This window comes from Phoca vitulina, unplaced genomic scaffold, assembly GCF_004348235.1.
Source record: "Phoca vitulina isolate PV1807 unplaced genomic scaffold, GSC_HSeal_1.0 scaffold1, whole genome shotgun sequence".
NCBI classification, from domain to species: domain Eukaryota; kingdom Metazoa; phylum Chordata; class Mammalia; order Carnivora; family Phocidae; genus Phoca; species Phoca vitulina.
This window is the reverse complement of record NW_022589704.1, coordinates 91,953,117-91,978,505: the sequence shown is the minus strand read 5'-3', so window position 1 is coordinate 91,978,505 and position 25,389 is coordinate 91,953,117. Positions and strand designations below refer to the sequence as shown.

Below are 25,389 nucleotides of genomic sequence, written 5' to 3'. Positions count from 1 at the left end.
ACCCCTTGATTTCATCATTTTTCCTTCTGCCTTGTGGTTAACTATAGGCATGTTAGAATAGCACAGTAAATCAGTCAAGGTAGAAGTGTACTAATGTCCAGGTATCACACTTTACCTATGGAGAAATGAGGATTTTACTTCATTTCTAGTACAGAATAACCTGGGCTAATATGGTCCTTTCAGTTCAATTACTTGGCTACGAGATATAAACAACCTAGACTCCATCCATTTGAAGTAAAGCTATTCTAAGGAACAGTGATTTTGCATCTGCATAAACATTTGCTAAGTGCTTCTTTACATATTATCAGATCCCAACTTCTGCTTCTCAAAAACATTACAATAGGCCAAGGACATTAAACAAATGACCTTTGTCTGACAATGAACTTACAGGTAAATGTCCAGACTGTCAGCTATACTGATATCCCAAAGACTTTCTTTGCCAAAGCGAGCTTGTGTAACATTTATTATCTCTTCTGACAAAACAGAATCTTTAGCAACAGAAGTGGGTTATGCAAATACAACCTACATAATGACTGAGCATGTGTGCACACTAGGTACAGCCTTACCTTCCTCCATCTTTCTGAGGTGAAGTACAATAAGGTTGGAGATTCGGCAGTACTCGGGGAAGCTCAGCCTTAAGGAGGCTTTAGGAACCAAATCTTGGTTTATGTCTTCACTGTGGCCATTGATTCCATTCACAGGAGCAGGGCTGTCAACATGACCTAAGTAAAATATCAACCATATGAATCTTGTTTTTGTGCCTCCAACACTCCCCTATCAAATGTTTGTAAGTATACTACTTCTATTTTATTTATTTTTTTTAAAGATTTTATTTATTTATTTGACAGAGACAGTGAGAGCAGGAACACAAGCAGGGGGAGTGGGAGAGGGAGAAGCAGGCTTCCCGCGGAGCAGGGAGCCCGATGCAGGGCTCGATCCCAGGACCCTGGGATCATGACCTGAGCCGAAGGCAGACGCTTAACGACTGAGCCACCCAGGTGCCCTACTACTTCTATTTTAATACTAACTTCTAAATAAGCATTTAGTTATACTCAGTATTTAGTAATTTTACAAATAAATTAGAAGCAAATTTGTAAATGCTACTAGTGAAGACAAAAACTAATTTGAAAGCAGGTGCTTGGGTGGCTCAGTTGGTTAAACGTCTGATTCTTGATTTTGGCTCAGGTCAGGACCTCAGGGTTGTGAGATGGAGCCCCACGAAGGACTCCATGTGTGGAGCCTCCTTAAGATTCTCTCTGCCCCTCGTCCCTCCTTGTGTGAGTGCACTCTCTCTCTCTCAAAACAAAAAACAACCCAAAAAAAAACTAAAGTGGAAGGAATGGGAAGGATGGCAGATACAAAGCTTTCATGACCTAAAAGTTCATTTGCAATATTATACACAAAATTTAAAAATCTGGTATTTGTCTGGAACATGTGTTTAATTCAAAAGCAAAATAATGATAAATAAGGCCGGGGAATTAGGTCCACTCTTACCATTTTGGTATATTTTCTTTCAGTCTTTCAAGCATATATATTTTATATTAACTATTTAATTGTATTTTACTTTGTAAATAGTACAATATCCATTTTTTCCCTTTTGTTATATAGACTTCAAAACTATCAACAAGTATACATCTCAGAGAACATTTTGGTCCCTAACTCCAGAACAGTAAACAAGTGTCTCACCATTGATGCCATCTGGGCCCTCATCTACCTCCATCTGGGCCTCTTCTTCTTGATCTAGATTAACATCAGGTGTTTCTACACGGATGATTGACTTATTCAGTAGCCTGAAAGCTTCCTTCACATGTTTAGGCTGGACCTAAACCAATCAAGATGAAGTAAATCAGAAAGTCAGTGTTCTTGATACACCACACAGATTTTCTCCATACCAAATCACAGTGGCATTTTAGTTTTCTCACACACACATAGAATATGAGTTAACACCATAAATTCACCAGAATGGCTTATAAGGACCAATAATATATAGTACTGGAAAGAATGTAGAACAACTTTCATTCACTGCTGGTGGGAATATAAATTGATACAACCACTATGGAAAAGCATTTTGGCAGTCTTAACTGAACACACCTACAACTTATGACAACAATTCCACTTCTAGGTGTATACCCAACAGAAATGTACACACACATATATAGACCAAAAGACATGTATATCCCATGAGAACCCAAATTGGAAACTATCCAAATATCCATTAACAGAACAGGTGAATCACTGTGATGTATTGACAGAATATTACAAAGCAATGAAAACAGGCAAACTATTGCTACACAAAGCCTGGATGGTATCTTATAGTGTTAATGCTGTATAAAAGAAACCAGACACAAGGGGGACATATTCTATGATCGCGCTTATATAGAGTAATGGTTATCCTTAAATCCTCACATATATGGTCAAAGTTATTTTTGACAAGGGTGTCAAGACCACTCCTTGGGGAAAGCATAGTCTCTTCAACAAATGGTACTGTGGAAACTGGGTATCTTATATAAAAGAATGAAGTTAGACCCCTGCCTTACATCACATACAAAATTAACTTAAAATAGATTGAAGACCTAAAACTATAAAACTTTTGTAAGAAAACACAGGAAAAAAGCCTCAGGACATTGGATTTGATAATGGTGTCAAAAGCATAGGCAACAAAAGAGAAAAATGACAAATGAAACAGTATAAAATTCCAAAAACTTCTGAGCATCAAGGTAATCAACAGAGTAAAAAAGGCAACCTACAGAATGGGATAAAGTATCTGCATGTTATATATCTAATAAGGGATTAATATCCAAAACATATAAATACCCATGTTCATCACAGCATTATTCACAACAGCCAAGAGGTGGAAGTGACCCAAATGTCCACTGATGGATCAATGGGTAAATAAAATGTGGTACACAGTATCTCCCCTTATTCTCAGGGATTATGTTCCAAGAGCCCCAGTGGATGCCTAAACTGCAGATAGTACTTAACCTTAGATAAACTGTTTTTTCCTATTCATACATACCTATGATAAAGTTTATCAACTAGGTACAGTAAGAGCTTAACAATAACTAATAATAAAATGGAACAATTACAATAATATACTGTAATGAAAGTTATGTGAATGTGGTCTCTCTCTCTCAAAATAACTTATTACATTGTACTCACCCTTCTTGTGATGTGATGATGTAGCTTTAGGCTACTACTGACTTTCTCACAATACTTCAGGAGGATCATCTACCTCTTAATGGTAACTCACCTCTATATGTACTCTATAATCTATGACATGATTATTTCATCATATTAATCTAACTATATTTAATAAATGTTTACCAGCAACCTTCAAGGGACAAATCCTAGCATCGTGTATCCTATGAGCACTCAACTGTCATACCAAAGATAAAAACATGCTTATAAACCAACAAATCAATTGCTCTTTCCTCCTGTTATGTTAAGGTGACTTTGATACCTCGTCACAGCAGTGCATCCGAGCCATTGCTTCAGAGAGACGGATCATGCTCTCGAGCTGTCGCACTGTAATCCTCCATGAAGACTTGGTTACCCCAGAGCCATCCCTCTGGCGGAGACGTTTATACTGTTCCACAATGAAGTCCTCTGACTCTTTAGAAATCTGTTTCAGAACATCACCGAAGTCAGAGCTTTTCTACTTGATGGGAGCTGCATTAAACATAAGTTTAAGAGCCTTCCAGGTAGAGACACTCTGGGGAACTGTGAGGGTCAAAACTCTGTAGTCAACAAAGAATTAACACCGAAATGCATTTCAAAAGAAATTAAACTGGGGTGCCTGGGTGGCTCAGTTGGTTAAGGGACTGCCTTCGGCTTAGGTCATGTTCCTAGGGTCCTGGGATGGAGCCCCACATCAGGCTCCCTGCTCAGCGGGGGGCCTGCTTCTCCCTCTCCTTCTGCTGCTCCCCCTGCCTGTGCTCTCCTGCTCTCTCTGTCAAATAAATAAAATCTTAAAAAACAAACAAACAAACAAAAAACACTAAACTAAGGATGCCTGTGAATTTCATATACTAATTTTGTCAACAGGAATACAGCAGGGTATTTAAGCAAATGCCATTTCTAAAAGACACAGAACAAGCTAAAGCAGTGGAATAGGATGTAATGCCTTTTAAACCCAAGATGCCAAAGCTCATTAAAAAAATTAATGCTCAAACTATTCTTGAAACTCAGTTAATTAACTTATGCTGTCTTTGAGAAAAAGAGAGGTCTACACACACACACACACACACACACACACACACTCCAGCTATTTCAGTAAACCTTATTATTTGTTGAATAATAACAACAAAGTGAGAATACTAAAAAGAATACTCAGTTTTTCAGAGCGAGGAACTCAGCCCATTAAGGAAGCCTGCCAAGGTCATAGGACCGGTACACAGTCATAGAGAACAAAAGCCTCCTTAAACATATGTGACCAATAACCCTTAGTTTTAAATGCCTCATTAAGCTTCTTTCAGGACAATGAGAATCAATCTCAATATTATGGATAATCAGTGAAGGTGATAGATAATTAAAATCTAAGGGCAACTCCCCAAAGTTGAGCCAGACAATAGTGTAAAAACCTCACCCAGAATCAAATTTTTTTTTTTTTTGGTATTCTATTTTAGGAAAATGTTAAACAAAACAAATGGATTACAAAGTTTACTTTAAAAATAAATGTCCTGGATCCAGTACAGATTCAATTAAATGAACTACATCAATTACTGTAAAATATTAAGCCATGTTCATCACAATGACCTAAAGGAATCCAAATTTTTCCTTAAAGATTCCAGAACATTCAGTAGACTACTGATTTGAGCTCATATAATTTTAAGATTCTTAGGAATAATGGCTGAAATAAAAGTATGTCCGACTTTATTTGGTTATCCAAAATTCTTCACCCATAAAAATCTTTTTATTAGCACCTAACAAGTAAAAGAAAATTATTCACATTTTTAGAAAATTTCCTCTTCCCAATTTTCTGAAGAAACATTGTTCTCAAAACAGAAAAACCTCAAAAAGAAAACAAAACAAAAACAAACAAAAAAACCCCCCAAAAACAAAAAAAACCCCAAACAAGTACAGGTTCAGTTAATTTCCACAGAACCCTTTTTAATGCCCTCTTCAATGCCCTATGCCAGTACAAAAGGGCAAGTTACCTTGGGTTTAAACTGTCTTGCAAAGAGAAGATACCTCCTGATATCATCAAGGGAATAGACACGATCAATGGAATCCTCAATTCTTGAATGCAAGTCTACTATACGTCTGGCAATAGCATAATCTGTAACCTAATTCAAAAGAAGATCACTTTGGTCAGTCACAATAATATCCACTCCAGATTATCCCTGGCATTACAAAATTATTTATAGCTAAAAACAAGCTCTAATATGCCAATGAAAGCTGTATCAATGGGTACCAAGTTTCTGAGCAAAGTTTGGTACCAGTTTCATTTAAAATCAAAAGTTCTTTTTTTTTTTTCCAAAGATTTTTATTTATTTATTTGACAGAGAGAGACACAGCGAGAGAGGGAACACAAGCGGGGGAGTGGGAGAAGGAGAAGCAGGCTTCCCGCTGAGCAGGGAGCCCGATGTGGGGCTCGATCCCAGGATCCTGGGATCATGACCTGAGCCGAAGGCAGACGCTTTACGACTGAGCCACCCAGGCACCCCTAAAATTAATAGTTTAATGCATACCTTTGCCCCACGCTAAGAATATTCCTGAAGGAATTAATGGACTTTAATAACAACACCAGAATTAAGATTTCTAGGGTGCTCCGTATATACCAGGCAGTTGCCTTAAGTGTGTCTAGAAGCATTTAACTCATGCAACCCTCACAAAAATCTTATTAGGTAGGTAATATTATCCCTATTTTACAGATAAGTAAATTGAGGCCCAGAGAGGTAAAGTAGCTTTTCTGACATCACAATACATAATGGAGCCAGGATTTGAACAGTCTAGCTTCAGAGTCCATGCTCTTAGCCACAATATTATATTGCCACTTGTGAATATATGAAGATAATCAAAGAATTGTTATTCACATTGAAAAAAAAAGACGCCTAGGTGGCTCAGTCGGTTAAGTGGCTGCCTGCCGCTCCTCCCTGCATGTGCTCTCTCTCTCTTTCTGACAAATAAATGAATAAAATCTTAAAAAAAATCACACTAAAAATAAGCAATTTTCTCTCCTATAGTACAAAAAAACCATAGATATATAGAGAAATGTTAATATGTGAATAAAGGGTACATGGGTGCTACATGCACTATTCTATTTCTTGCAACTTTTGTGTAAGTTTGAAATTATTTCCAAATAAAAAGTTTAAAAACTAAATTAAAGAATCACACACAGGGGTGCCTGGGTGGCTCAGTCGGTTAAGCGGCTGCCTTCGGCTCAGGTCATGATCCCATGGTCCTGGGATCAAGCCCCACATAGGACTCTCTGCTCAGCAGGGAGCTTGCTTCTCCCTCTCCCTCTGCCTACCACTCTGCCTATTTGTGCTCTCTCTGTCAAATAAATAAAATCTTTAAAGAATCACACACAAACACAAATATATGAAAATCAGACAACTCCCAGCTATGAGGGTGGAGATAGGGAAGGGGGAGGACTGGGTTAAATATTTATATGGATTTGTGAAGGGAAAAAACAAAACATAAAAAACTAAAAATCCCCAAACATTCACATAATGGAAGGCAGCTTTTATTTAGATAATAAAGTTTCGCTATAAGCAAGAGGTAATCGTTTTGTCTAATGTAATGTAGGGACTTTTCATGCTTAGCAATTAACTGTATAGCCTAGAATGTTAGCTTCCATATAATGTCATTTTGTACTTCTGTGCACATCTGAGCTGTGCAATGTGGCTGAATATTTAAGTCTAGGTATAAATAACTTTAATAACTAACATGTTAGAATCCAAGTAAATCTACAAGTTTACAGTTAACCTTAAAACTGTTACATAATTAGGAGAAAAGTGTGATATACATTCAACAACTGGGTGGGAAGATATAGGAAGATAAATGACTTATGATTTGGTGGAAAAAAACTAATTTTTTCCAAGCTTACTAAAAAACAAACAAACAAAAAACAACACCCAACAAAAAAAAAGTCCTGTAAAAATCTTTAAGAGTATGGCTGGGAGTTAACCATAATGTTTCCTTTTATCTCTTCAGAATTAAAAAAAAGTAACAAAAACAACAAAAAACTCAATATTCCTCAGCACAATTAAGTGGAGCCAGCAATTAAAGTGACTTTATTTTGATTTTCTTAATAAACCTTTTGCCCAATCTTATGCCATTCTGAGAGAAATGAAAGTCAGTGCGAACACATGCACCAGCCGTTCAAGAGTACATCCTACAGTCTTGTCTCCTTCAGTTACTCAAACTGGAAATAACAAAGGAACCCAAGAGCGACAGTTCACACAGTTACCTCATTACATTCATCCACAAGTATAAAGAAGAGATCAAATCGGGACATAATGGGAGCTGACAAATTTATATTTTGTTTCAAAGATTTTGATCTGTCATAGTGTCCACTGATTGGGTTTGCTGCTGCCAAAATGGACGTCCTGGCATTCAGAGTAGCCTGACCATAAAAGAAATCATTGTTATAGGTTTAAAAAGACATCTGGAATGGTCAATAAACATAGGACAAAATGCTCAATCTTACTCATAATTAACTAAATGCAAACCAAAATATTAAGGCATCATTTTTCACCTACTGAATCATCAAAATTAAAGTCTGGTAATGTATAGCTAACAGGCAGTCCCATATTAATGGTGGGGTTATGACACACACATTTTTTAAGCCAGCAATTTGTTAGGAATTTATCTTGCAGCTAGGTACAGGAAGATGCATGTTCAAGGATGTTTACTACAATATGGCTTGTAATCAAAAGGCTGAAAATGACCAAATGTCACTCTATGGGAGTCTAATGAGCCAAACTGGGGGACACAAGACTTGAAAACCATGTAGTAAAATAAATACTAAAATGGATCTAATATGTGCTGGTATAGAAAGATTGCCAAAACAAAATTATGAAGTTAAATGAGCAAAGAACTAACTTATATGTATTATGCTTACTTATATATGAAAAATTTCTGAAAGGGCCATAACTTCTGAACATTTATTGGTGATAGGAGTTGCAGGGGAAGATTTCACCTTTTAATTTATATTTTATTCTACTGCTTAAATTTTCCTTACCTATTTGAATGCATTACTTTTATTTAAAAAGTTTGGTTTCTCTCTAATATTGGTTACAGTACTGTTCTTATTATTTTCATTTAAATAATCTGTTGACTCTGATTATTTTTTGTTACAACTGGAAGCACACATTACCAAAGAATATAGAAGCTTGGTGGAAATTCTGAGAAGTGAAATGCTAAAAATTTTACCAATGCTTTCTCTATTTTCTGTCATAGCAATACATTTTCTAAGTACCCTAAAAAGCGCCTATAATTTGGATTAATAATGCTCAGGACTATGTTTCCCACTTCAAGGATCAGCATTTCATGTTGAAATAATGCATTTTATCCAAGTGAACGTTTCTAGAGCTACACTAATCTTTAAGGCTAAGGCATGATGCAGCAGAACAGAAGTGAACATACATACCTTCACTCCTGCTTTAGTGATAGAGATGGTCTGCTGTTCCATAGCCTCGTGAATAGCAACTTGATCCCGCACATCCATCTTATCAAATTCATCAATACAACATACACCCTCGTAACCAAACAAATTAGCATAAGAAATTGCCTTTGAGATGTCAAATGCCAAGTATACACTCAAGTTTGCTACTACAGAGATCTTTTCATTCTCTAAGTAACTCTAAGGTAGGTAACTAAGCAATCTTAATTTCCCCTACTAGATAGAGTAGGATAGTTCGACAGATTCCAGAGCTAGAAGGAACCATATATGTGGACTCATTTTAAACCAAGAGCAAGATTAAAAACATACAGTTACTTACTGCATCCTTATTCAACATCAGAACTTTGTGTAAATCTCTAGGTCAAATATTCTGGGTCACCTTAGCATTCATTTTAGGCTGGGGTAGTGAAAGGTAAAGTTGGAACAACATTTATAAACGTATAGCTACAGCTTATATGCTTTCACAGATCTAACAGATCTATGTCAAATACATGTAAAATGCAAGAGACATACTCATAGAGGTGTCATGGTCTGGAAAGGAACAAATGCTGGGAACCACTAGTCACAGCAAACACATGCTCAGGCCAGGCAATACATTCTAGAGAAGCTCAGAAAGCAATTAATGATGACTATCTCAAATTCTAAGTTAATAAAACTATGAATTATTTACTAAAAAATGGTTTTTTTTTAAAGGCTTTCTCTTTAATAGAAATTTATAGGCCTTTTTGATAGGGTAGGGGCTATTCTGATTTCTTTAGTAAAGTATAAAATGTTCTTACATTATCAGCCAACATCAAAGCTCCAGCTTCAATGACAAATTCATGAGATTCTTCATCTCTTACAACAGCTGCTGTTAAGCCAGCAGCACTGGATGCTTTGCCACTGGTGTAGACAGCTCTGGGGCTGAACTCCTCCACGTGCCTGTTCAACGTTATCATATTCGTTAATACATGACTACAAAAGCATCTTTTCTAGAAATGTCAGCTGACAGGGCTTATGTCAATCAAAAATTGAAATATCTCTTTTTCTTTTTTTTAAAGATTTTATTTATTTATTTGACACAGAGAGAGGAAGATAGAGGGAGCACAAGCGAGGGAGCGGCAGGCAGCCAGAGGGAGAGAGTGAAGCAGGCTCCCTGCTGAGCAAGGAGCCTGATGCGGGACTTGATCCCAGAACCCTGGGATCATGACCTGAGCCGAAGGCAGCCGCTTAACTGACTGAGCCACCCAGGCGCCCCCCAAAATTGAAATTTCTTAAAGAACATCTGAGAGAGGTATTAAACATAAGCAATTCATAAACACATATGTCACAGACTAAACAGAAAGCCTTATATCTCCTTTGGCCTTTTAAATCAACTTAAATCCATTCCTGTCAAATGGAAGATGAAGTTCATACATGACAAGAACATCATTTTTTTTCTTTTTCTTTTTTTTATTATGTTATGTTAATCACCATACATTACATCATTAGTTTTTGATGTAGTGTTCCATGATCCATTGTTTGTGTATAACACCCAGTGCTCCATTCAATACATGCCCTCTTTAATACCCATCACCAGGCTAACCCATCCTCCCACCCCCCTCCCCTCTAGAACCCTCAATTTGTTTCTCAGAGTCCACAGTCTCTCATGGTCCATCTCCCCCGACAAGAACATCATTTTAAAGAAGTCTTTAATAATTAAGTTTGGCAACAATGATCTATTAGAAGGCCTTGCACTTAAAAAACAAGACAAAACTGTATCTGAGATTTATTCCAAAATAATAGATTGGTTTAAGATCTAAACATTAATAATATGCCATAGCAACAGAATAAAGGATAAGAACAATCTTGATAGATGCAGAAAAAGCATGTGACAAAATCCAACACCCTTTTATGATAAAAAGTCAACAAACTAGAAATATAAGAATTTCCCACAACTTAATAAGGGCATCTATAAAAACCCACAGCTAACATCATACTTAATGGTAATAGGCTGAATGCTTTCTCCCTAAGTTCAGGAACAAGATACAGATGTTCGCTCTTGTCATTTCTGTGCAACATTATATTGAAAAGTCTAGCCAGGGCAATTGGGGAAGAAAAACAAAAAGGCATATATATTTGAAAGGAAGAACTATCACTATTCCCAGATAACATGACCTTATAGTTAGAAAATTCTATGGAATCCACTAAAACAGAATAAATGAGTGCTTGCAAGATGGCAAGATAAAAGATCAACCATCTATTGTATTTCTATACACCTGCAATGAACAAGTAAAAAATGAAAATAAGAAAACAGTTCTACTTACAATAGCATGAAAAAGAATAAAATACTTATGAACAAATTTAAGAAGCATAAGCTTATACTGTGAAAACTACAAAACACCATTGAAAAAAATTAAAAACCTAAATAAATGCAAAGATATCCCATGTTCATGGATCAGAAGATTTAAAATTGTTAAAAAGATAATATACCTCAAATTGATCTACATATTAATGCAATCTCTATTAGTATCACAACTCGCTTTGTAGAAACTGACAAAGCAGATCCTAAAATTCATGTAGGGGACACCTGGGTGCCTCAGCTGGTTGGGTGTCCGATTCTTGATTTCAGCTTGGATCATGATCTCAGGGTTGTGAGATCGAGCCCCACATTGGGCTCCACTCTGGATGTGAAGCCTGCTTGGGATTCTCTTTCTCCCTCTCCCTCTGCTCCTCCCCCTGCCACTCATGTGCGCTCTCTCTAAAACAAACTAAAAAATAAAAAATTTAAAAAAAAAATAATAAAATTCATGTGAAAACTCAAGGTACCCAGAATAGCCAAAACAATCTGGAAAAAGAAGAGTTGGATGACTCACATTTCTGATTTTAAAACTTACTACAAAACTATAGTAATCAAGATAGTGTGATATTGGCCTAAGGACAGACATCGAGATTATGAAATGTTACTGAGAGGCCAGAAATAAACCCTGACACTTACAGTCAACTGATTTTCAACAAAGGTGCCAAAAACAATTCAACAGGCTAAAAGAATAGTCTTGGTATTCAAATAACTGGATATCCACAGGCAAAAGAATAAAGTTGGACCCCTACCTCATACTATATAAAAAATTAACTCAAAATGGATCAAGGACCTTATTTATTTATTTATTTATTTACTTGAGAGAGAGTGAGACAGAGAGAGAGAGAGAGAACGCTAGTGGGGGGAGGAGCAGAGGGAGAGGGAGAAGCAGACTCCCCACTGAGCACAGAGCCCGATGTGGGGCTGGATCCCAGGACTCCAGGATCATGACCCGAGACGAATGCAGACGCTTAACCAACTGAGCCACCCAGGCGCCCCAAGGACCTAAATTTTAAAAGCTAAAATTAACCCAAAGAATTACAAGCAGAGACTTGAACAGATACTTGCACATCAATGTTCACAGCAGCATTATTCACAATAGCCCAAAGGTGGAAACCCAAATGTCTATCAATGGATGAACAGATAAAACAAAAGGTGGTTAAGTCCATACAATCAATTATTATTCACTCTTTAAAAGAAAGGAATTCTAAGATATTCTACAACAAGGGTGACCCCTCACTATTATGCTAAGTAAAATAAACCAGTCACAAAAGGACAAATACTATATGATTCCATGTATATGAGGGACCTAGAATAATCAAATTTAGAGACAGAAAGTAGGATTGTGGTTGCTAAGGGCTGGGACAGGGGTAAATGTGAAGTTACTGTTTTAATGCAGACTTTCAGTTTGGGAGATGAAGGAGTTCTGAAGATGGATGGTGGTGATGACTGCACAATTTGAATGTACTTAATGCCACTGAAATGTACATATAAAAATGTTTAAAATGGTAAATGTGATGTATATTTTACAATTTAAGAAAAATGGTGAACTTATATGCTAATGTTCATAGCAGCATTGCTTATAAAAGCCAAAGTAAAAACAATCCAAATGCCCATTACTGATAAATAGACAACTAAATGTGGTAAATACGTATGATAGAATATTAGGTAATAAAAGGACATGAAGTACCGGCATGCTCCAACATGGCTGAACCTTGAACACATTATGCTAAATAGAAGAAGCCAGTCAAAATGAATCACATAGTATATGATTCCATTTATAGGAAATGTCCAGATAGAGACTCAAACATAGATTAGTGGTTGCCTATGGCCAGTGGGGAGAATGAAGGCTGCTAGTGGGTATGGGATTTCTTTTTGGGTAATGAAAATGTTGTAAACTTAGTTTGGTGATGGTCATACAACACCGTGAATATACTAAAACCACTGAACTGTATACTTTGAAGAGGTGGATTTTATGATATGGAAATTATATTGCAATAAAGATGCTAAAAGATATAAATAGATATAAAAGGCTATTTCTAAGATAACTGTGTACAATTCTGTTACCAACAGCAACACTGTGGCACATCTTTTTGTGGTGGTGGAGGGGAGGTGGGAACAGAGGAAATGAAGAGAGAAGAATCCCCCCCACCCCCCGCTTTTTAAAGATTTTATTTGACACAGAGAGAGAGAGAGAGAAAGAACACGAACATAAGCAGGGGGAGCGGCAGAGGGAGAGGCAGGCTCCCCGCTGGGCAGGGACCTGGACGCAGGGCTGCGATCCCAGGACCCTGGGATCATGACCTGAGCCGAAGGCAGACACTTAACAGACTGAGCCACCCAGGCACCCCAGATGAATTCCTTTCAACCTAGGACTACTATTTTCAAATCTAAAGCCTAGTCCTTGATATATGTGAAGGAAATAATATTTACTTATAAAATTCCAAACCAACTAAAAATGTTCTCTGTTCTAGAACAGTGCCATTTTGCAAATTTCCCAAACAAATAAAGGAAAAGCAGCTTGATATAGTATGAAGAGCAAAAGCTTTGCAGTCAGATACATCTGAATTCTAATATTCATGGCTCAGCAGTCACTTGTTAGCTATGACAAGTTGGGTAATTTACTAAGTTTCAGAGAAGTTTTGTTTGCCTCCCCCCAAAAAGATGATTATTTTACATGCCTGTCTGGGTGCTGCTAGGACAAGATGCATATACATATACAGCACCAAGAACACAGCAGGTGTTTCAAAACTGGTTGCTTTTATTTTGACCTCCAAGTTTCTTAAAAGTTTGAAAGTAAGCAAGTATTTGCTATAGCTTCTAAAAATAAGCAAAACTGATAAAACAGTACACATACTGATAAGGTTAGCATAACGTGTCTCATCCTTATTGCACTGCTATTGGAAAGCAGTTTCCTAGTTAAAAACCTTAAAAATGGGGGCGCCTGGGTGGCTCATTCATTAAGTGTCTGCCTTCGGGGGGTATAGCTCAGTGGTAGAGCATTTGACTGCATTAAGTGTCTGCCTTCGGCTCAGGTCATGATCCCAGGGTCCTGGGATCGAGCCCTGCATCGGGCTCCCTGCTCCGCGGGAAGCCTGCTTCTCCCTCTCCCACTCCCCCTGCTTGTGTTCCCTCTCTTGCTGTGTCTCTCTCTGTCAAATAAATAAAATCTTAAAAAAAAACACAAAAACCTTAAAAATGTTTTGTATCCTTAGTCTCAGCAATCCCATGCTTAGGGATTTTCCCAAAGGAAACAAAACAAAATAAAATAAAAATTTATACAAATCATGATGTTCATTGTATCGATATCCATAATCATTAAAATAAATGAAGACAGGCTAGGAAAATAATTTTTAAGTTATGGTACACCAATAAAAAAATGGTGAAAATAAACATGGAAATTAGGGCAAATTAAAATTAAAAATTGCTATGCTGGGGTGCCTGGGTGGCTCAGTCGTTAAGCGTCTGCCTTCCGCTCAGGTCATGATCCCAGGGTCCTGTCATCAAGCCCCGCATCGGGATCCTTGCTCCACAGGAAGCCTGCTTCTCCCTCTCCCACTCCCCCTGCTTGTGTTCCCTCCCTCGCTGTGTCCCTGTCAAATAAATAAATAAAATCTTAAAAAAAAAAATAGCTATGCTATGATTTATAACCATGAAAATACATATTCATGTATCCAAAGACTTATAAAAAGATTATACGAAGACATTATACAAGGATTAAAAGAATTCTAAATGGGATTGAGATTATAGGCAATTTTTCCCTGTTCTAAAAAATTGTAAAATGTTGTCACATTCTGTTAAACGAATTAAGGTGATTTAATCTAAGCAAGTTATATTTTCAACAGTCATAATCTATACTCCTGCTTTAGTAAAGGCACACTGACTGCATTCTTGACAGCACAGAAAACCTGGAACTATACACACTGTTTTTTCCAATGTACTACTTCAGGCAAACACTTACTTGAGAAACTGGCTCTTAGCTGTACTTGGGTCACCAACAATGCAAACATTTATGTCCCCTCGAAGAGAGGTTCCTTCCCCTGTTGTCTTTGGAACACCACCAAAGAGCATCAGCAAGACACCCCGTTTTACTTCATCATTGCCTAAAAAGAAAACACAAGGTATTTTTCAATATGAGGTTAAACAATTCCACAAGAAACTACAAGACATGTTTACTAATCAAGAGCCAAGAGAGCTGAAGTGAAGTGTAAGACTGAATAAAAACATCTGGCCTCTAATCTCGGTTCTTGCTTTGTGAACTTAAAGCCACCCAACCACTGTCCCAATGTTCTCACCTATACCACAGATGTCACCAATGGTGATGCTCACCATCCTAAGAGTCTTTCCTTCAGGTCCTACTTCCTCATAAAGCCTTTTCTGATGTAGTACTTCTCAAAATAACTCCATAAATAAACTATGTCCAGCACAGCACACTGCACTTACCAGTTCTTTCTAACAGCAGATCTTGCTGTTGTATCCAGAGTTTGAGGAAACAGTCCATGATTTACTTCTTTTGTATCACCAACAGTGAATAGTGCTAAATACAAAAACACTCTAAATGAACTGCTATGGATTAGATAAGATGCTGAATGTGATTTATGGCTGCTTCTACAAGCTTTTTATGAATCCAATATAAGAAGGAAATGTACAGAAAAAAAACTGGATCTTTAAAAATGTGCTGTTAAAAATCCATTTTTTCTGTGCTCATCATTATGACTTTTTGTGAATTCTATCAACTAAGCGCTGGGCACATTTACACAAACCACCCCTTAAAGGCAGAAAAAAGAATCCATTCCACAAACAAAACTTCTCTGACTTATGATCTTTGAAACAAATGTGTTGGGAAGCATCATGGTTTTTAAATAGTATACAAATTCTTTGATGCTTCTCACTTGAAAATGGACCTTAAGTCTCTTCTGTTTAGGAGTGGCTGGCCTTTATATCTTTCTTCTAAAAAATAGCACAGGGTGAAGTGAGGGTGTGTAACTTCTGAGACTAGGTAGGTCCTGAGAAGCATTTTATTTCCTCCCTGCTTTGCTCTCTTGGATGCATGATCTAGAGGAAGCCAGTTGCTGGTTTGTGAGAACACTAAAACAGCCCTATGGAAGAGATTCATGTGGCAAGTAATTGAGCTAACAGCTAGCACTAACAGGTAAGTCCTTCAGCCTAGTCAAGCTTTCAGATGACTGCAGCCCCAGCTGATATCTTAGCTGCATCCTCGTGAAAGACTGAGTAGGAACCATTCAGCCAGAACCACCCAAGCTTCTCTCAAATCCTGACCCATAGACTGTATGAGACACTATTTGTTGTTTGAAGCCACTAAGTTTTGGGGGTAATTTGTTATGCAGCAATGGATTAATTTCTGGGGGGGGGGGGGAGTAGAGCTAGATCAAAATTGGGACTCCTACTACTCAATTAAGGGAGGACACTCTAAAATCCACAAAAGATTATTAACATAAAGGATTTCAGTTCAATTTCACTGGCCAAATATTTAGATAGAAAAAAAATTACTTTACTTTTAAATAGTTAAAAATATATACCTAAGAGAAATACCCATAACCCCATGAGTTCCTGCCATAACTCCAATTCAGTATGAAAGGATGGAAAAAACAAGGGTAAAGCACGAGGCTTGAAAATTTAGTCACATCCTTCAACACACAAAGGGGATTAAATGATGGTGGGCAACTAGCAACCAACAGCCAAGGAAACATAAAGAAACCACTGAAAGTACAGACATAGTACATATGTCTGATTATAGGTACTCCTTCTTGAAATCTCCTTCTTGAAAAAAAAATCAGTATATTAGTCTAACATATTAGAATATACTTAAGTACAGTTCTACCCTAAAGCCAGAAAAAGAAGCCTAAATGAACTTTTTTCTTTTAAAAAAAAAATCATGTTAAAATATACATAACATAAAATTTACTATAATTTTTAAGTGTACAATTCAGCAGAATTAAATATACTATGTTTTATAACCACCACCCTTATCCGTTCTCCAGAACTTTTCATCATCCTCAACAGAGACTTTATCCATGAAACACTAACTCCCCAGTCCCCCGCCCCCCAGATAACCTCTTTCTATTTTATGTCCCTATGAACTTGCCTATTCTAGGTACCTCATTTTAAGTGGAATCATGTAATATCTGTCTTTTGTAAATGACTCTAACACCCCTTGTAAGTCCACTAAAAAACCTTTTGATCTGATTTATGTGCTGTAAGAAATCACTTATTGCTGTTTTAAAAAAATTTTTAAGTTCCAGTATAGTTAACATAGGTATTCATTGCTATTTCTTAATCATCATTTTGATTTCAAGTTTATGCCACAAATGGAAAGAACTCTTACCATGTATAGTAGGGAACAGGCTGGTACAGAGATTGTGGTACAGATTTTTATCCTGACTCATTTCAAACACTTTCTCCCACTCCTTCACAGTCATTTGGTTCTTAATGCTCTCAGCGGTCTGTTCCTCATCTCGGAGCTCTTTCCCTCCAAACTGAGGGGTGGAGAAGAAAGGAAAATATACTTGCACGGAACAGTCAAAGTAAAGTGAAACAGAGAGAGCTTCATTACAAACAAAAAATAGCCTGGGAAGTCAACTTCAGAATCTCTTGACTACAAAGGTTTTCAAAAAAATCCCCAAACTTGTAAGGCCTAAGTCAATCAAGATACTGAAGAGTTTGTCATTTCTCCAGTGAATTGAAAACAAAAAAGCTCACAGTTTTATATTGCTATCGAAATGAATCTGAACGCTCAAGAGATGAGCCACAATAAAATGTTAATCACTGATACGAACATAAAGTAACATAGTATTATATCCACCCCTCTTCTTCCAATACTGGACTATTTTCCAAACTTTTTCTCACTGCTTTCCCACTAAGGACACAGAATCAAGTTTTACACAACTATTAATACCAGGAATCCATCGCTCACAGAAAGATCAAGTTACTTTACTTCCCAGATTACTAAATTTTTCTATTTGTACTTTCTCCAGGAGCATGATAGAGCAACTGTGTTAATTAAAAAAACAATAAAATTATACCATGGATAATTTTTATCAATGCTCTTAAGGCATTGAGCTCTTAAACATGAGAACAGGTTTTTCCTCAAGGTCAGAAACACATGAAAAGATTTGAATCAGGAGTGCCTGGGTTGCTCAGTTGGTTAAGCAACTGCCTTTGGCTCAGGTCATGATCTTGGGATCCTGGGATCAAGCCCCGCATCAGGCTCCTTGTTCAGCGGGAGTCCCTCTCCTTCTGCTGCTCGCTTATGCGAGCTCTCACAAATAAAATCTTAAAAAAAAAAAACCAAACAACCAAAAAACACAAAAACTAAAGAACCCTCCCACCCCACCATTAACACTGACTAGATAACTCAGCAGTTTCAGAAGCCTATATTGTTGTGGCAGCCCCAGGGGACCTTTCTCAACCTTTTCCATTCTATTAAGACTCACCCTTGGGTTGGTGGGTGCAACACAGCAGGCAAGAAAGACCAGCCTGTATGAAAGATCCCTAACACCAAGAGCCCGGAGTCCTCGAATGCCTTCCGTCTCATATCCATCAACACCACTTACACGGGAATTAGTTTCTGCACGTGCTCCTGAAAGAATGAATGACAGTTTGTTTCACAGCTCAAATATCAAAGGTGCTGAGACTCAAAATTGCTTAAATAAACAAAACCCGTAAATCCAAAGATTTCATTTAGGCCTTGAAATTTTTCAGAACTGTACTTTTTGATGCAAAATCAATTTGTCTCTATTCTTATCATATTTCCTTGGTCACCCTGATGGATAGCCAAAAATAAGGAAGATTCAAGAAGCTGAATGTTCTGTAGTTTCAGGTAATGAGAATTTGTTAGATTTGAGCCAAAGATTACTGACCTGGTATGCTAAGCTTAGAGACATCAGGCACAACAATTAGAGTCCCTGTAAAGTCACACTTGTCACCAGCTTGAGCTGACTCCACAGCTTCAGCTCTCAAGATCACTTCTAAACTTCGGGGGATACTCCCTCGAGGAAGCTCAGCTTGAGTCTCTTGAATACGAACCTGTAACAATGGCCAAGAAGGAGAAGAGATTATCTTTCAAATGCCATATAATCTAAAGTAATGCCACAAATATCAACATATTCCAAATTCTTACCATTTGCAGACTTTTGACATTTGCCAAAATTCACTGTAAAAATTCTCTACCCTAATACTCCTCGCAATTTGGTAAGAGATAACATCTACTTAAAAACTTCACCTTTAGGGGGCACCTGGGTGGCTCAATTAAGTATCTGCCTTCAGCTCAGGTGATGATCCCAGGGTCCTGGGATCGAGTCCCAAGTCAGGCTCCCTGCTCAGCAGGGATCTGCTTTTCCCTCGCCCTGTCCCTCTGTGTGCGCGCTCGCGCTCTCTCTCAAATAGTGCCTAGAGGTGAATTATTAGCATAAACTGAATCTGAACGCAACAGAAGATAATACCTTTTGAAAATCAACAAATCTTGATTTATTTGTATCCAGCAAGAATCTCCTTCTGTTGGCACAAACTGGATTTCGGCAGATGTTCGGCTGTGTGTATTTGAACTGCTGTTCTACATCCTTGATCACTGTCTGACAGTCCAAGCACAGGAATGTTCCACTCACAAGCTCTGGGTGAACGGGATGAGTCCGTACCACCTGCCCACTGATGCGAGTGAGCAAACCAATTCTGGATGATGTGAGTTCTCGAATTCTGTTTAAAGATAGATGTCTCATTAGTAAATATTCATTTCCAAACTAAGAAATGTTTCTTTTTTTTTTTAAAGATTTTATTTATTTATTTGACAAAGAGATAGAGAGCACAAGTAGGCAGATCAGCAGGCAGAGGGAGAGGGAGAAGCAGGCCTCCTGCTGAGCAGGGAGCCCAATGTGGGGCTCAATCCCAGGACCCTGGGATCATGACCTGAGCCGAAAGACGCTTAACTGACTGAGCCACCCAAGCGCCCCGAAATGTTTCCATTTTAATGATAGGGTATTCAAGGATAAATTTATGTTAAAACAAACAAACAAAAACAAAACAACAAGAGAAGGAATTCTTTGGACTTCTCCAAGAATGATTTAGTCAATGTGCCCATTCCTAAATTGGACAGTGTATATGCATTCACAGCAAAAAACATCAATATGAAAACTAAAGGACACCAAAGAAATGAAATTACAACTATAAAACAGATGATCCCATTTTATTTTATATGCAAATGTTCTCTGCTTACCTACAATTTCTAAATAATCATGTATTAGTTTCACAATAAAATCATCACAGGAAAAAAATGGTATACTCAGAAGTTCAGAAACACTTCCTTTACCTCACAAACCCATTTTATATTAAATAACTTGTTAATTTTACAAGTAATTTCAGTAGTTTAAGTTTTCAAAATATCACTTCAATTTCTTCCAGTAAATTTATTCTTTAAATAACTGCTAACAGGAAAAAATGTTTTAAAGTTATGCCATTTAAGCTCTGACAAAAATTTCCAAAGATTCATGATTTTCTGTGACTGTTCTCAGTTTTCGTATTTTCTCACTTGACTGATTTTTCCCCAGATGTCCCCTGAAAGGCGTCCTGAAATATGACAATCCCCAGAAATGGCTTGATTTAACTTACTTCCTATTTCATCTCCCTAGAAAAATGTATTTCTCCAAAATCAAACTTTCTAGATAACTAAGCCTAACTCTTTACACATATAAAACTAAACCTACGGGTGCCTGGGTGGCTCAGTCAATTAAGCGTCTGCCTTCGGCTCAGATCATGATCCTGGGGTCCTGGGATCAAGCCCTGTGTTTCTCCCTGCTCAGCAGGGTGTCCGCTTCTTCCTGTCCCTCTGCCCCTCTTCCCTGCTTGTGCTCGCTCTCCTACTTGCTCTCTCTCAAGTAAATAGATAAAATCTTAAAAACAAAAACAAAAAACAACTAAATCTCCTGAGTTTTTTAATCATTAAATGATGCCTATACTGTTTGGTGAATTCCTGTTCTTCCAAAGAAAGGTTTCTTACTTGTGTCTGGTAGGTAGGTCTTGGAATGCAACATAAAAATCCTTGGCAAGAGGAATCTCTTTTCGGTCTTTGACGAAGGTTTTCAAGGCCCGACACAGGTAAGGGTAAACTCTGAAAAGCAAACAAACGAACAAAAATCACACGTCCTCTTCAAGAGGCCTACCAAGGCCTTTCATGCTTATGAACAGCTGAGACTAAGCAATTTCATCTGGCTACAACCAAGCCTTAAAATTTAACTATGCAGGACACTTATATTGTCTAGTCTAGGTTTATGAGCCTCTTCCAATCCTCTCCTATCCACCATAAATAGATCTAAGACAAAAGAAACACAAAAGATAAAATGCTATACCCAAATATCCACTATCTTTAAATTAGCACTTAGCACTGACACTGTAGGCCACTCCTCTGTCCAAGATGAATCTACCTGAACAACCTTGGTGGTTTACAATCCAGCAAGACAGTCTCCCATTTGATGTCAAGGCCTGGTATATTTTTCTAGGTATAATTTTTGACTGATAAGAAACGGATGAGGGGAGAAATTTGTGTACTGACATGAGAGCAAACTGGCAGAAACATACCACTTGATCGGTTAGACTGAAGTGTCTTGATACAAGTTCCCAGTAGTTGTTACAGCTTGGTTTGTTTAAGCAGTGGGATCTGGAAGTCCTCTGAACAATGAGCTACCTTCAGGAGACAGAACTGCTACATGGCCTGTGCATGAGGTATGGGTATAGGTATTTCTACCACCAGCCTGGATTTTCTATCTCCCTCACTCGTCAATACAACTTTTCCTGCTGTGTATTCTTACAATAAACTCTGCTGCTTATCCCTGAAACTATTCCCGATGATCAGAAACACTGAAACAAGTCATCCATCTCCCAGCCCACCATGTAAAGGAACAGGGTTGTCTCTCCTTACTTCTGGGTCTTCATTTCTCTTTCACAACTGTCCACAATGTTTATTTTAACCTAGTTTTATTTATACAGATTGTCACATTTATTTATTAACGTTTATTTATATATGTATTTACATAATGTTATTTATTAATTTATTAATCCAAATGCTGACAAAGATTTGTTTAAAGAGATGTTTCTTATTTTATACAGCAATTAAAAATAAAATGAAAGACTAATTAATGTCTAGTTTCTGCCCAAAAGAAATACCATTCAGCTATTAAAATGTTTTCCAGGGATTTTATAGGATATGGAAAATTATGTTATACTGTTAAGTGAAGGCAGGCGACTATATCTACAGTATGACCTCAACAGTTACATAATACCCAGAAATAAAACAAAATGTGCCAGAAGATCCTTGGGAAACTCCACATTTGCAGACCTGCTAATGATGGTTATCTATGGATGGTGAGAATATATATGTAATCCCACTATCCACAGATATGTGTGTATTCCCTCTACTTATCTCTACTTTCTACCTTTCCTACAACATACACATTACTTTCATAATCAGAAAAAAATTAAACTTTAAGGACAATGTCATACTTTAAAGACACCCTGATCAAGAATAGGATCCACACACTTTCTCAAATACCTACTCCTGGGGGCAAGGGAAAGGATCAAATGAATGACACAGCAATAGCACTGAATGCCTGAAAGAAAGTAAGCGATCCTCTGAAAATGGGAAAGCTACATAGAAGGCGTAGGTTTTCAACATTCGCATGTGAAAAATATTCGGCTCCACAAAGGCCTAAATTAGTTCAACTAAAATGACCACTGGCTCTATCAAAGGGCCTCTGTGACAGCTGGCTTTTGCCTCACAAATGAACACTTGGCAGTTCAAGAAGATCTGGATTCACAGGCTCCATGCCTATTTAAAGTAAAGAAGATTAATACACCATACCTATAGAACTCTTCTTGAATGGTGGTAGAAAGTTGTTGGTTAAATTGCTCCAGGTCCACAAAACTCACAACCAACGTGTTTCTCTCGGGACGAATGAGCTCCTCTGCTAACTGTAAGTACTTAATTTCTCCATCACTGTTCTGGAACCTGCAGGTACATGTAAGTCAGATTAAACTTAAGAATTAGGTAGTAAAAAGAAGAATCTAGATGCCTGATAACTCAGTGTATTGGTTAAAATTCATCAGCTGTAGGGTCAGACAGGCTCACTTTACTAATTGTGTAACTTGGGGCAAGTTAGTTATCCCCCTTTTTTGAGAAAAAATAAATAAATTAGGACATTGCTTTATCGCAGAAGATTACTGTGAAGTTTAAATGAGAATGCCTGTAAAATGCTTTGCACAGAGCTTAGAACACAGAAAAACTAGGCCTTCCAATTTTAATCTGCATTTCTTAATTTAGTATTTTCTAATAAAAAATGCCAACTAGGGCGCCTGGGTGGCTCAGTAGTTAAGCATCTGCCTTCGGCTCAAGTCATGATCCCAGGGTCCTGGGATTGAGCCCCACATCGGGCTCCCTGCTCAGCAGGAAGCCTGCTTCTCCCTCTCCCACTCCCCCTGCTTGTGTTCCTGCTCTCGCTATCTCTCTCTCTGTCAAATAAATAAATAAATAAATAATCTTAAAAAAAAAAAAAAAAGCCAACTATTCTTTTATTATTGTTATGTATAATTAAGATTGGAAAATATTAAACCAAGAAATGCAGGTTGAAATCCAAAGATTCAGTTACTATAGGGAAAACTAACAGACTAGTTGCTAATTTAAAAACATGAAAATACAGAGATGAGGTGCTTCACTGTCCAAGACCTCAGGAAAACAAACATCTATACACACAATATAAAGGATTATCACAAATATTTTTCTTTTTGTTCTTTTAACATAAAATGCAGATTCATTTTGAGGCAAAAATCAATTCCTTCTTCAAATACAGCATGCTCTGTTAAGATATATACTGGACATCTACCTGCAAAGCATTATGCCAGAGATACTTGAAGCTAAAAATGACAGTGTTGTTCCTGCCCTAGGATTGACACTCTCACAGGAGACACTCCTATTAAAGAGAGGTAACAAGAGAATCTAAACATCCATGACAAATGAGTAAAGAAAATGTATAGAACACATACAAAGGAATACTACTCAGCCTTAAAAAGGAAAGTCTGCTATATGTGTCAACAAAGATGAACTCTGAGGACATTACATTAAATGAAATAAGCCGATCGCAGCAAGACAAATATTGCATGATCCTGCCTATATATCTAAAATAGTCAAATTAATACAGTCCAAGTGGAATGAGGGCAGCTGGCTGGCTTAGTTGGTAGAGCATGTGACTCTTGATCTCAGGGTTAGGAGTTCAAGCCCCAGGTTGGGTGCTGAGCTTACATTAAATAGACAGACAGCAGAATGGTGGTTGCCAGAGGCTAGAGTAAGGTGGGAAATGTGGAGGTACTAATCAATAGGCATAAGGTTTCAGCCAAGTGAGACTGAATAAGCTTTAAGAGATCTACTGTGTAACATTGTACTTATAGTCAATGATACTATATTGTACAGCTAAAAATTTGTTAAGAGGTTAGTCTCATGTTGTGTTCTTTCCACAATAAAATCAAGGAAAAGGGGTGCCTGGGTGGCTCAGTCATTAAGTGTCCGCCTTCGGCTCAGGTCATGATCCCCGGGTCCTGAGATTGAGCCCCCATCGGGCTTCCTGCTCAGTGGGAAGCCTGCTTCTCTCTCTCCCACTCCCCCTGCTTGTGTTCCCTCTCTTGCTGTCTCTTTCTAATAAATAAAATCTTTAAAGTAAATAAATAAATAAATAAAATCAAGGGGAAAAAAAAAGTACAAGAAATGTGCCGGGGGACTATAAACTAATTCTGCCCAACAGGAACATGTAGAAAGGCTTCAAGAATTCAAAAGGTTCAGAATTTGAAAGAAAACAAAAACACCAAAAAACCCCCAGTGGTGGTGAGACTGACTGCAGATGTTGGCAAATAAGTGGCAATGTCAGCAAAGGTATAGGAACAGGGATGGTTGTGGAAAGGTACAGGAACAGGCTGGTTGTGAAAGATGAAACTGGGAAGAGCTGTGAAGAATTTGGGACTTTATTCCATAAACAAGGGCAAATCAAAGCTGGAATTTTGAGAGGAAGTTAACATCCCCCCCCCCCATAAAGTGATTATCTGTCTTATCTATCATCATCCCCAGCACCTAGCTGTATGGTAAACTGCAAGGTAACGAAGGCAATTATATCCTTTGTTAAAATTAAACATTCATTGAGGATTTTTGCAATATGGTGTGGTGGCCAGGTGGGGTTAAGGGTGGGATTTACATTCAAGATGAAGTGGCTGACAGGTAGATATAAGATACTCTACAGAGATAATGGAAAATGGCACCTTAGGAGCATAAAGGAAGAAAGGATTGGTGCTGCCTGAAAGGTTTATAGGGTTTCACAAAGGAGTTGTGAGTCTTTAACTGGCTTTGAAAGATGAAGAGCTGTTAGGCAGAGGTAGAGAATGTAAATTAAATTATTGT

General features: G+C 37.7%; 1 protein-coding gene across 2 annotated transcripts in view; it reads right to left on the bottom strand.

Moving 5' to 3' along the window:
• MCM6 (minichromosome maintenance complex component 6) overlaps positions 1–25,389 on the bottom strand; it is a 32,378-nt gene that overhangs the window by 5,607 nt on the left and 1,382 nt on the right. Inside the window, exons 2-15 of one of the 2 annotated variants that reach the window (XM_032411221.1) lie at positions 22,813–22,959; positions 20,956–21,066; positions 19,409–19,658; positions 18,827–18,992; positions 18,401–18,546; positions 17,293–17,443; positions 14,908–15,049; positions 9,409–9,550; positions 8,597–8,704; positions 7,415–7,570; positions 5,157–5,285; positions 3,461–3,622; positions 1,687–1,822; positions 567–722 (exon numbers count right to left, since the gene is read on the bottom strand). In XM_032411221.1, the coding sequence (XP_032267112.1) occupies positions 567–722; positions 1,687–1,822; positions 3,461–3,622; positions 5,157–5,285; positions 7,415–7,570; positions 8,597–8,704; positions 9,409–9,550; positions 14,908–15,049; positions 17,293–17,443; positions 18,401–18,546; positions 18,827–18,992; positions 19,409–19,658; positions 20,956–21,066; positions 22,813–22,959 (2,102 nt within the window). The remainder of the gene's footprint in view (positions 1–566; positions 723–1,686; positions 1,823–3,460; positions 3,623–5,156; positions 5,286–7,414; positions 7,571–8,596; positions 8,705–9,408; positions 9,551–14,907; positions 15,050–17,292; positions 17,444–18,400; positions 18,547–18,826; positions 18,993–19,408; positions 19,659–20,955; positions 21,067–22,812; positions 22,960–25,389) is intronic. The other variant, XM_032411222.1, reaches the window with a different exon arrangement.